This window comes from Stigmatopora nigra, chromosome 5 (assembly GCF_051989575.1).
Source record: "Stigmatopora nigra isolate UIUO_SnigA chromosome 5, RoL_Snig_1.1, whole genome shotgun sequence".
Classification (NCBI taxonomy): Eukaryota; Metazoa; Chordata; class Actinopteri; order Syngnathiformes; family Syngnathidae; genus Stigmatopora; species Stigmatopora nigra.
In genome coordinates, this window is record NC_135512.1 from 981,925 (window position 1) to 994,397 (window position 12,473).

Here is a 12,473-nt window from a genome sequence, read left to right on the forward strand (position 1 = left end):
AACAACCCCAGAGGCAGGAGACTGATGACTTATCCACTGGGCCACCGCCCAGTGGTAGTACTTGTAGTTTTGTCTCTATTCACACCCACATCATACTTACTACTTTTTTGGACCTTCAAGTGGGAAAATATCTTTGCCGAAGACATGTTGTATAGATTTGGGAGAAAGTTCCCAACCACAGTGAGCCTAAAATCAGCCAAAAAGTTTGAACCCTTCAGTCGGTAAAATAAAAAAAAAACTGAGCCAATTTTAGCGTTTTTATTTGAAATGTAGCTTGACACAGGAAAACAATTCATGTCATGTTGGCAGCTTTAAAAAAAAAAAAAAGAAAAGGCCCAAAAAGAACAAAATCAGTCAAAAGTGTGCTTTTTTGTGTTTTTTTTTTGTTGCAACATTCCGTCCATCTCGCCCTTTTCTGACCTCCAATAAATAACTTTAAATGTACACATTGGCTATAAATATCAAAGCGCAGTCAAAGCTTTTTTGTTGTCAGCCAACAAAAATGATAATAAATGCAATTCTTTTCTTTTACAAAAATAGGCAAGCAAATGAAAAAGCTTTGCAAAATCCTAAATTGGCACCCAAAAAAAATAATAATAAGAATAATCATACAAAATGATAGTATACACTTTAAAATGAGAGGCACTAGTTTGATAAACAGATCAACACGGCAACAAGTACCAAAACTGGCACATCCATTTTTTGTTTCCTCCTTAAAAAACATATTTGCTGCCACCAATTCCATTTTTTTTCTCAAAAGGTCAGAATGTGATGATTTGACACAAAATGTGGGCTTTGTAAAGGCTTTTAGAAGAAGCAAAAAGTTGATTTTCGTTCTTTCTAATGAAAGAAAAGTATTTTTTTGATGGAAAAAGCATATTGCTGCAACACCAAAAAGGTAACATGTTTTTTACATGATTTTTTTCATGATTTTAACGGATAACATCTAGAAATGGGCTCTTATATTTTTTAAAAGATATTTTACATTTTCTATAAGATATCTTATATTTTTTATAAGAAATTTTATATTTTTATAAGATATCTTATACTTTTATAAGATATTTTATATTTTTTATAAGATATTTTATATTTTTTATAAGATATCTTATATTTTTCATAAGATATTTTATATTTTTTATAAGATATCTTATATTTTTTTATAAGACACCTCATATTTTTTATAAGATATTTTATATTTTTTATAAGATATCTTACATTTTTTTATAAGACATCTTATAATTTTTATAAGATATCTTAATTTTATAAGCTATCTTATATATTTAACAGTTTTATCTTTACATATTTACCACATTTTCTTTCCAATATGATTTTTTTACACATTATTTTTAGTTATTTTTTTCGGCAAGTATCAAGTGTTGACATCTTTTATAGTGGATTCATGAATTTAATCCCATATAAAAAAGAAGAGTGATGGTGGATAGTGTTATTTTGGCGTGGCAGCAATTGTTTTTGTCATGTTCTTATTTCATATTTTAATTGAAAAAACGCCTTAAAAGCGTCTGTTTGGCAGTGAAGGAAATTTCCCAACACGTTTTTTTTGTTCATTGGCTAAAAAAAAATGTGAAAAAAGCCAAAGTAAGGCCTCCTTTGGCTTTTTTGTGAGCCAAAATGGCCGACCGACTTTTGGCCTGTTTCCGAGGACGGTGTTTAACACCTGAGCCCCAAAAACAAAACAAAAATCATCAAAGCACTTTATGATCTTCCGAACACAAAAATTGCAAGTAAAAAAAATGCTTTGGAGCGTTAGCTTTTTGCAAATTGAGGTTGAAAACGTTAGAAAACATTCAAACGAAGGAAAATACTGATATGGACGTATTACGTCGACTTTTTCTTTTTTTGCAAATCATTTCAATAAATACATTTGTGCATTTTCACTTGCTATTTTTTTTTGTTGACACGAGCAAGCTTTTTCGCTGAGGTTTCCCGACACTTTTTTTGTTGTATTTTTTTTTTGGGTAGACGCTCACCGACATTTTTGACACGGCGTCCACGTCGAGACGAGTCCTCTTGCGGCGGCGTCCGTTTGGCGGAAGGCCGCCATTGTTCTTTGGCGTTCTCGTCGGCGTCCCTGGACAAAAAAATGGCGGGTTTTGGGGGCTTTTTTTCGGGGTTGTCGTGACGCTCCCGGCTAGATAAAGTGCCATGCGGTTGGTTTGGGTGCGATTGAGGGTTGTAGTAGAGCGCCCTCTGGTGGGCTAGTAGCTTTCCCGCAGGTTGTCCCTGACGCCGCTGTAGACGCGAGGAGCCGGAAGACTTCTGCAAAAAAAGATTCAAATTGTTTCAGGATGTTCCAAAATGATTTTGGAACTAAAAACACAGAAAAAATGGATTAAAAATGGCAATAATTGATTAAAAAGTGGAAAAATCATGAAATTTAATATTAATCTTTACTCTTCATTTTAATTTGATCCTAAAACAGAAAATCAGCACTCATTTACTTTTTTGGGCCGCAAAAAATGATGCGGCAGACCAGATTTGGCCCCTGGGCCGCCACTTTGACACCAGTTTTAATGGCTTCCTAAATAGTTTTCTATATATTTTTTGTACTTGTATAACAACACATTTGATAAAAAACTGGCACATTTATCAAATCTAAAGGCTTAAATGGTGGCTAGCAATGATGCTAATTTAATGTTAAATATACCTCTCCTTACAACAAAAAATCCAAGTTAAGAAAATACGTACCTGCGCACGGGTTGCGCCAGTTTGCTGCGAGGTAATGGGATGCCGCCGACGTTCCCGCCGCCCGTTGGGGCGCTGGGGCGAGGCAGACCGCTGCGGGGGGGAATCAGCGAGCGCCCGGGCGTCGTGGGGGCGGGGTCTATGCCCACGCCGCTCTTGACCGGCTGCCTCAAGGCCAGCGGCGAGGGGGCGCTCGGCGTCCGCAGCTTGCTGGATGGAGGCGGTACTGCGGGAGAAGAAGGAGGGGGTGATCTTAAAAGGGGGTCAAAGGTCAGAATGGGCGAGATTGAAATGGCGGGCGCCAAATGGAAGGCGAATTGAGGAAAACGGATGAAGCGGGTGGTTGTTACTTTTGCTTGTAATGTTGGAATGTGGCGAGATAATGAGATGCGCGCCACCACGGGCCGTCCGTCAAATACTCACGGAAGTCGCTTTCGTCGCCGAAGCAACACGAGAGCGGGACTGCGTGCGGCCAGAAGGCAGACAAAAAAAAACACAACAAAAAAAGGGCGCTCGGGTCAAAATGGTCGTCATCGGAGCAAAAAGGAAAGATGGCGTCACGTTAAAAAAAAATGAAAAAACAAAAGTTTTGCTTTTTGTCCTTTAAAAAAATAAGAGCTTTTAAAATTTAGAGAATTGTTTTTAAAAATAGTATAAAAAAAAAGAAAAGGATTTAGGGTCAAAATGGCCCGAAAGCAAGGCTGCCGTACCATTTTAGATATAATATTTATATATTTTTTTAATAAATGGATTAAATGAACTGGATTTAAAGGGCCAGAATATTCTTTTATCTAGATCTAAAACAATGTTTTTTTTTAGCTTTTTTAAATATATTTTTAGATTTTCCAAAACGATTTTTAAACTAAAAACAAAAAAGATGAATTAAAAAAAAATACAATTATTGATTTAATAGGGGGAAAATCAGGAAATCTTACATACTAATCTATACTCTTTCTTCTAATTTGATCCTAAAACAGAAAGTTGGCACTCATCATTTACTTTTTTCCGGGCCACACAAAATGATGCAGCGGGCCACATTTGGCCCACAGACCGCCACTTTGACACCTGTGCGCTAAATCCAATTTTTCTGTGTGCCGTTAAGTTATGACAACATGGAAAGAGTTTAACGCCATTGCCCTAAAATGTGTGAGCTTGTTATTAGAAGGACTTTAGCTAGGAACCATGCAGGCCTTTTTTGGGGGGGAGGGGCTTGTACTCACGTGCCGATTGGCCGTAATGCCTGGGCGAGCCTCCGTTGGATTCGCTGGCCCGGCTGTTCTTGACCGTCTCCGCCGTGTTGGAGCGGGTCAAGTTAGGGAGACTGCGCCGGAGCTTTTCTGGAGAAAGAAAGGCCATCAGGGTCGAGGAACGCTGGCCGTCCGCGGGGGTGCCGACTCACCTTCGTTCTTGACGCCGTCGGTCCGCGTCTCGTGGCCCCGTAGCGAGCGCCGCGGCTGCTGGAGGCGTCCCACGACGGGCTGCGGCGAGGCGCGTCCGCAGTCCGGCGAGCTGGAGCGCGGCGAGTCTCGCGGAGACGCTCGCGGGGAGTGCCGCGGCGAGGCGCCGAAGCGGCTGACGGCCGGGCGGAAAGCCGGGTGCGCCGTCACCGCCGCTTCTTCATCCTCGTCTTCTAGGCTGTGGGCGTCCAGTTCCTGGTCGCTGAAGCCGCCGCGACGTAGCGAGTGGCAGGACGAGCCAGAGCTGCGGCGGGAGGCCGAGGCCGCGTAGTCCTGTCTAAGACCTGGAAATAGGGGAGTACGGGTGTCAAAGCTGCGGTCCCGGGGCCAAATGTGGCCCGCAAAATCATTTTGTGTGGCCCGGGAAAGTCAATTATGAATGTCGACTTTCTGTTTTAGGATCAAATTCAAATGAAGAGTAGAGATGTATATTACATTTCCTGATTTTACTCCTTTTAAATCAGTAATTGTCATTTTTTTAATCATTTTTTTCAGTTTTTAGTTCAAAAATCATTTTGTAAAATCGAAAAATATATTTAAAAAAGCTGAAATAAATATTGATTTAGATTTATAAAAAACTGAATATTCAGGGCTTTTAATCCAGTTCTTTTAATACATTTATAAAAAAAAAATCTAAATATTATATCTAAAATTGTCTAATGTATATTAAATTTCCTAATTTTCCCCCTTTTAAATCAATAATTGTCATTTTTTAATCAATTTTTTAGTTTTTAGTTCAAAAATCATTTTGTAAAATCTAAAAATATATTTTAAAAAAGCTCAAATAAACATTGTTTTAGACCTAAGAAAAACGGAATATTCAGGGCTTTTAATCCAGTTCTTTTAATCCGTTAATAAAAAAATCTAAATATTATATCTAAAATTGTCTATCAAATTTCAAAATTTTCCTCCTTTTAAATCAAAATTTGTCATTTCTATTCGATTTTTTTCTGTGTTTTTAGTTCAAAAATACTTTCGTAAAATCTAAAAATATATTTTAAAAAACTAAAATAAACATTGTTTTAAATCTATAAAAAACTGAATATTCAGGGCTTTTAATCCAGTTCTTTTAATCCATTTATAAAAAAAAAATATCTATATATTATATCTAAAATGGCCCCCACTTGAAATCAAGTTGATGTTAAAGCGGCCCGCCAACCAACCCGACTCTGGCATAGAGCGACGTGGAGGCGGGGCTTACTCTCTTCCTGCATGCGCGCCAGGATCTGCACGTCGTTGACGTTGTTGAGCTTGTAAGCGCCGGTCGAGCCCACCGAGTCGTCGTCCATCTCCGACGTGCTCAGCTCGCTGTCGGCCGACGACTGCGGGCTGATGGCCGGCGGCGGGTTCCTCTCTGCCGCCGCCGCGTTGCGCTGATATGCTGGAAATCAAAAGCAAAATCAAGCTAAATTGACAAGAAATGACCCCAAAAAAATCAACTCAAAGGAGTATTTGGCCCCTCCCACTTGGTCAAAGTGAAACCTGACCTGCGTTGGCGGGCGTGAGCGGCTGCCTGACGACGGGCATCTTGCTGGGCGTGGAGCAGGGCGAGTTGAAAGCGCTGCCGTAGGGACTGCTTGCGGCGTTGGGGCTGTACGAGCCGTACACGGCGCCGTACGTGCCGCCGCCTCCGCCGCCACACGGGCTTCCGTAGCCGCCCGTTTGGTTGCCGCAACTCCCGTAAAAGCTGCGTCTTTTGTTGGCTGCAAAGACACGGACGGACGGCGTCTTGATGAGCATCCGGCGCAAAGCCTTCGGACGGCGGCGCTACGACAACGGGGACAGTGTTTGTTCGCCACGGGGCGAGTCAATAGGACGCATTCAAGCGACAACAATGCGGGCCAGTGTGAGCACGCCGCCCGTAAGGTCACAGAACAGATGATCTCCTCAAGTGCTACTTGGACTCATCAAGAGTACAACTTGGCGACTATAAAGCGCTGAAGCCTTCTCCGCACTATAACACATGACTAAAAAAAAGTTTTTTGTCTTGTGTACGTAAATCACAACGTCTACTACAGCTCTAGGTAGTGGATCTATACCACAACTACTGCATCTATTGGATGTAGAAAAACCCCTCTCCTATTACTACAACTACTACTACAGCTACATCTAATAGATTTAAAACAACCCCCTACTGCTACTACTACTCCTACTACTACTCCTACTACTACTCCTACTACTACTCCTACTACTACTACTACTACTACTACTCCTACTACTACTCCTACATATAATAGATCAAAAACAACCTAGTACTACTACTAGAACTACTACTACCACTACTCCTACTACTACTACCACTACTACCACTACTACCACTACTACCACTACTACCACTACTACCACTACTACCACTACTACCACTACTACCACTACTCCTACATATATAGATCTAAAATAACCTACTAGTACTACTACTACTACTACTCCTACTCATCTAGTAGATCTAAAACAACCTACTACTATTACTACTACTGCTCCTACTACTGCCATTAATACTCCTACTACTATATCTAGTAGATCTAAAACAACCTACTACTATTACTACTCCTACTACTCCTAATACTACTACCTATACTGCTACTACTTCCCATACTACTACATCTAGTGGATGTATAAAAAAGCAAACAAATTTGAAGATAGTCCACTCGTTAAAAGTGCACCTTCCAATTGGACCCCATTTGCCATCACATGACCGGATGTGTGTAGCATATGGGAGGGGGAACAAAACAAGTATGGAATCCCAGTGGCCAGCTTGTATTACCGTGGCAACCGTCTCATCTCCTCCTCCCCAGACTTACGCAAGAGTCCGGCCTCCAGTGGCTGGGTGTGTGTGTGTGCACAAGTCAGTCAAATAAACACACGCATTCCCACGTGGGCGTTTCCAGGCGCCGACGCCACAGAGATGCCAGGGCGGGCCCACTTTCCCCGGGGGTGACGCCATCCCGCTTCCACACCTCGGAGGATGAGCTCATCCGCCGGATTTGACTCTTGTCTACCGTGATCTCATTTGGAAGCAATTAGTGGACACTACCACTTTTACATTCATTTGGAGAGCTCACATATCTATATATATTTTAGCAACATGCTTATTTATTTATATATTTATTCATGTATTTATTTATTAACTTACTTTTGACCCATCTATTTATATCTAAAATGTCTTTTTCTGTGTCTGTATTCTCCCCCTCTTGCTACTGCGACAACAAATGTTCCCGAATACAGGATGAATAAAGTTATCCAATTCAAAAATGTCAACCTCGGTCCCCGGCCCACATGTGATGCATACCTCCGTCAAAATGGAAACTCTTATTTTAGCTCCTCGGAGACTCCCGTCTGTAGGCCGCGTTATATTTAGCCCGTGTCAACGCGCCCGCTAAAGTCACGGGCCAAAAGATGGCGTCCTACCTGACATGGTGAGGTCCAAGCGGTGGATGAGGGAACGCTTGGCCAACTCCATATCCGGACTGGGGTTGTCCAGGGCCTGGCGGCACCACACCATGGGACTCAGCGCCTTTTGAAGGGGGCTATTCAGCTTGGCCTCGTACAGCCTGGAAAACAAGCAAAAGGTCAACGTGAAGAATGTTCCGGTGGGAAGGAAAGCCTCGCTCTTCAATAAAAACGCCTTTTGAACACAAAGGGGATCCCGGGACACTTTTTTTTTTTTTTTAGAAAACAGAACGAGAAGAAAGCTTCTAAAGCTGTCAGCTCGCAGTTACTTTAAATGAAAGGCTAGATCTTCCTTCAGACGGATTTCCAAGGCAAGGGAATTAAAAGGATGATCCCAGATTCAAAAGAAGAAGAGACAGATTAAAGAGGGAATACCAGATGACATCCAAGATTGACTCAAATTATAGAAACATCCTGTGATCGGTTTTTGTGCAGATCTTTTTAATTTTTTAAATATATATATACAAATATTATTTTTTCCCTTCTTCTGTACGGGTGTCCGTAAGCCATTTATTGCCAGAAAAGAAATAAACATTAACATTTTAAACCATAATCACGCGAGACTGTATTTCAGGGTTGCCAGATCACAAAGACTGCAAACCAATCAAATGGTCAAATAACCCACTCACCTTGGAGGATTTTCTTTTCCCAATCTGTCAACAACCTACTCCCACACAAACAAGGAAATGACTGCTACGTTGTTTTTGCTAATATTCCAACAATTAATTCCTTTTAGATGAAGACAAACTATTTCTGATTTTTGTTCGGTTTGTTTAAAAAAAAAGAAGAGTTTTGGGTCAGCTTGGAAATCACAGTTTTGCAAAAGATAACTTCAATTGCAACGCAGACACTCACGAGGTGTGTTTAGTGTCAACCCGGAAATCTCAGACTCGGAAAGGATAACTTCCATTGCAATGCAGAGAGGCAAAATGGTTCGTTATTTGGAGAAAATAGAAAGAGCTTTAACGATTGGCAGTGAAAAAATAGTCATCTATGTCATGAAGGAAGTTGTATTCCACAACAAAGACGGATTGAGAGTTTTCCATATGCACTTTGAGGGCATAAATCTCCTAGTCTGGAGTCATAAAATCCAATTTTTAAAGCTGGCAAACTCCAACTTTAGCGGCTGACTCGTGTGTTTGTTTTGCTGAAGGCAATTCTGAGTAGGAATGTAACCATGGCTGCCGGCTGGGCTGGAAAAGCGTTCTCACTCGCTCACTTAAGCGCTGCTGGAACAAGCCAAGAGAAGCCTTTGTCCAAACCAAGCTGGAATTTAGTCCACAAGCCATTTTTTGGGGAGGAGGATGATGATGTCATAGTGTCATGACAGGGATGCATTTTCAGATCTATTCGAAATGAGAGAGTTGGCAGAAAATGTACACAAACGCCCCAAATGATGATAATAGTTGGGTTGCACCAAGTTCAAGTCATCGTATGTAGTACCTGATGAGACAGAGTACTTATTGGGGCTTTTTTTTTTTAAATCCCTGCTAAAAACAGTGCCGAAGAATCGGATTTTTGGCAAATGATCCAAATGTGGTTGAATCGGGGTGGAAAAAATAACATGGGACGTGGAAAACTCTACTATTGAAAGCAAGGCTAGCTAAGTTTGCTTGATGATTGCTTTTACTTGCTTTTAAGAGAGGAAAAAAGCCCGAAAATGTTTGTCGACGGTGCGTTTACGGACATAAACAATTGCTGCTTTTAAGAGGGGAAAAGCCCGAAAATATTTGTCGACGGTGCGTTCACGGACATCAACAATTGCTGCTTTTAAGAGGGGAAAAGCCCGAAAATATTTGTCGACGGTGCGTTCACGGACATCAACGATTGACTGACCAGCTGTCGTCGTCTTCATGCAGACAGTCCATGTCCTCTAGGTCCAACACGTCCACTTGATCCAGAATGGACGTCTCGAGGTCGTCGTTGTCCTCCGAACAGCGCGAATTCCGAGCCGAAGCCGAGGCGCCCTCGCCGTCGTGGGGCCTCCGGAAAACGGCGCCGTCGTAGGAGAGCCGCGGGCTCCGACAGCGACGGTTTTGCAACAGGTCGCCGTAGCCGTCGCCGTAGCTATAGCCGTAGCCGAACCCCACCCCAGAGGCCATGTCGCCCCCCGAAAGTAGCGGCGACGACGCCGACGCTACGGACGACGTCGACAGCGACTCGTAGCCGGCGCTGTGCGGTCGGTGGTGAGCAGCCGAGCGACCCCGTAGCTGTTCGTTCTGTTTCTCCAGCTGCTTGACCAAATCCTGGAGCTTCCGTACCTCCAAGTCGGCGTTGATATTCGAGTTGATGTCCTCCATGGCGGCCGCCTCCCTCGCTGGAGGGTTAGGGTGGGGTGTGGGGGAGGTCGGCTGGGGCCCTCGCTCGGGACCAGGGCCGGGGTCGCTAGCTCAACTCCTCGTGGCGTTTCGCTGGTGGCGGAGTGGGAGAGCTCCGGGGTTTCACGTTGTCTCGTTCGGCCTCCTCCGGGGCTTCGGTGCCTTCCGTGGCTCCTCGGCCATTTCCACAACACACGTCACGTCACGTCACAACGTCGGAGAGAAACGAGAGCGAATCCGGCGGGTGACGTCAGCGCCACGGGCACGGGAGCGCGCACGTAGACCAACACCTTTTTGCGCGTTCGTGACCCACCGCGCGTGCGCAGTTTGGGACTTGTTAGGAAGCGCTTTGGATTGACGGTTTGTTTATAAAATGATACCTGAAATAGATGAATCAGAAGAAAATAAAGTCATTCATTCAAAAATAAATTATTTAGGAAAATGTTCAGGGCTCTTTTTAATTTTTTTCTTCCAAACGAGTGCGATATGTTTTTGTAGTTTTCAATTTGGCTGCTAATGTATAGAAACATGGAATAGGAAAATGGAAAATGTATTAAAATCCCTGAATATTCAGTTTTTTATAGATCTAACACATTGTTTATTTGAGCTTTTTGTATATATTTTTAGATTTTACAAAATGATTTTTGAATTAAAAACACAGAAAATGGATTAAAAATGACAATTATTGATTTAAAAGCGGAAAAATCAGGAAATTTAATATACATCCATCTATCCTATATCTAGCCACTTTGACACGTAATTAAGTGCATACCTCTTTGCTAAAAATAAGAAAAAAATGAGTAAAACATTTCAAATGTCCTTTTCAATACCCTGCCAGCCCTTCTCAGTCCAAAACAAAAAATAGCCGTCCATTGCCGCCACTGTCTATTTTTCTCATGGATTTGACCTCGAATGACAAACGGATAAACAGCCGTCCATTCATCCGTCCACGACACACTTGTGATATCGGAGAGTTCGTTTACGAGTAAAGCTTTTTTTGCAGACGTTGCAATGGAAGGGTTTAATGCCCGCATGGGTCCTCATGTGCATCTCCATTTCCGATGTTTTGGCGAAGCCTTTGGCGCAAATTAAACAGGGATTGGACTTCCCGGGCGCCGCGGTATCGGGCGCTGCGGTTTTGGGCGCTGAAGTTTCGGGCGCTACGGTTTCGGGCGCTGCAGTTTCGGGCGACTCGGTTTCGGGTGCCGTGGTTTCGGGCGCCGTGGGTATAGGCGCCATGGGCGCTTGGGCAGACTGATTCTTCAAGTTTCCACATGAGTTTATGCGCTTCATCATGATGTGACTCCGGGAGGTCAGGTGCCTCTTTAAATGGTGACTCCGGGAGAAGGTGTTCTCGCAGACATAGCAGGCGTAGGGTCGAAAGTCCAGGTGAATTAGCATGTGTCGCCTCAGGTTCCTCTCCCCTCCTAAGCCTTTCTTGCATTTGGGGCAGGTGAAAGGCTTGGGGTCGATGTTGGAGTCGGGTTTGGGGGCGGGTTTGGGGTCGGTTTTGGGGTCGGACTGGCATCGAATATTGCGCCTTTTGCCATAAGCGTTGCTGTTGGTGGGCGTCCCGTCGGACCGTTCCACCTCCACCCAGGAGGACTCGGATAGGCCTGTGTCGGGGACGCTTGCCATGGAGCCGGAGTCTTCTCCGCTTTTGACGGCCAGAGAGCCCAAAACTTCTTCTTTGAGGAGTGGAAGACACTGGGTGGTGTTCTCTCGTTGGGACTTCTCGAGGGGAACCTCGTAAGGGTTCGGGAACGACACCTGCCGCACATCTGTGAAAGAAACACGGACTGATTTGGGGAATTGGATACCTGGAAAAATATATGAAGTATTGGGAAGAGTACTATATATTCCAATTTAACTATAATTCATCAAACGGGGGATTTAGGCAATGAAAAAATTAACCTTGAAGCGCTGTTGAATGTAACAAGTGGCATTTCTTTTGGAAGTCAGCAAAATAAAGATGAAGCAACCAACCTGCTTGTTGTAAATCAGGAGAATTTAAAATGGCGCCTGACGGTTCACCCTGTCGTTGTCTGTCAACTGTGATGCGACAAATTTCCTCCTCGTATTCCAGGATTGTTCTTTCAAAAAGGTCATATATTCCCTCCACGGCGACTTTGAGTCGCTGTTTCATTAACTCTCTCAACATATCAACTTTACACATTTTCACACGATTAGCGTTTAGCCAGGCGAAGCTAACTTGAAGGCTCTTTCGGGTTGAGGGATGCTAAAAAAACGTTTGCAAAACAGTGAGAAAGTCCGAAGTAGGCTTTACACTCGACGACAAATGTTTTCTAATATCACACGTCAAACATTGGACGATAGAAGAATGCCAATGATTAAGGCTATGTCTGAACAAGACAACAATAATAGATAGGCGCGGTCGCTTGGCTGTGACGTCATAATGTCTTCCGCATTTTCTTCTTCTCTGCTTTCTACAAGCGCGCACATTTTTTCGCGTCACACGGTTTCCATCTGGAGGAGATAAAGAAACTTTCTCGTCGTTTTTAAAATTTGTGCTGCTAAAATTTTG

The 12,473-nt window shown here is 43.1% G+C and overlaps 2 protein-coding genes across 3 annotated transcripts; both read right to left on the reverse strand.

Annotated features, from left to right (window-relative positions):
- Positions 1 to 246: 246 nt before the first annotated feature.
- On the reverse strand, positions 247 to 10,191 carry slain2 (SLAIN motif family, member 2). 2 transcript variants are annotated; one of them, XM_077717757.1, is made up of 9 exons: positions 9,447 to 10,191; positions 7,569 to 7,711; positions 5,648 to 5,863; positions 5,362 to 5,541; positions 4,103 to 4,444; positions 3,924 to 4,040; positions 3,127 to 3,165; positions 2,707 to 2,929; positions 247 to 2,277 (listed from the first exon to the last, which is right to left on the reverse strand). In XM_077717757.1, exons 1-9 carry the CDS (start codon positions 9,908 to 9,910, stop codon positions 2,217 to 2,219), a joined length of 1,785 nt encoding a protein of 594 aa, XP_077573883.1. In that variant the 5' UTR covers positions 9,911 to 10,191; the 3' UTR covers positions 247 to 2,216. The 2 variants fall into 2 exon arrangements, with proteins under 2 accessions (XP_077573883.1, XP_077573884.1); XM_077717758.1 differs by lacking the exon at positions 3,127 to 3,165 and having other exon boundaries at positions 9,447 to 10,190.
- A 229-nt stretch (positions 10,192 to 10,420) lies between these two features.
- On the reverse strand, positions 10,421 to 12,375 carry LOC144196781 (uncharacterized). Its single transcript, XM_077717210.1, has 2 exons — positions 11,915 to 12,375; positions 10,421 to 11,709 (listed from the first exon to the last, which is right to left on the reverse strand). Exons 1-2 carry the CDS (start codon positions 12,102 to 12,104, stop codon positions 10,868 to 10,870), a joined length of 1,032 nt encoding a protein of 343 aa, XP_077573336.1. The 5' UTR covers positions 12,105 to 12,375; the 3' UTR covers positions 10,421 to 10,867.
- Positions 12,376 to 12,473: the final 98 nt, after the last annotated feature.

Excerpts from the sequence above, each read along its gene's own strand:
- slain2 (XM_077717757.1), bottom strand. The coding sequence starts at position 9,910 with ATGGAGGACATCAACTCGAATATCAACGCCGACTTGGAGGTACGGAAG. Across the intron at positions 7,712-9,446 it reads CATGAAGACGACGACAGCTG|GCTGTACGAGGCCAAGCTGA; the intron begins GTCAGTCAATCG and ends CTTGTTTTCCAG. Across the intron at positions 4,445-5,361 it reads GGCGCGCATGCAGGAAGAGA|GTCTTAGACAGGACTACGCG; the intron begins GTAAGCCCCGCC and ends CCCTATTTCCAG.
- LOC144196781 (XM_077717210.1), bottom strand. The coding sequence starts at position 12,104 with ATGTGTAAAGTTGATATGTTGAGAGAGTTAATGAAACAGCGACTCAAA. Across the intron at positions 11,710-11,914 it reads TCCTGATTTACAACAAGCAG|ATGTGCGGCAGGTGTCGTTC; the intron begins GTTGGTTGCTTC and ends TTTCTTTCACAG.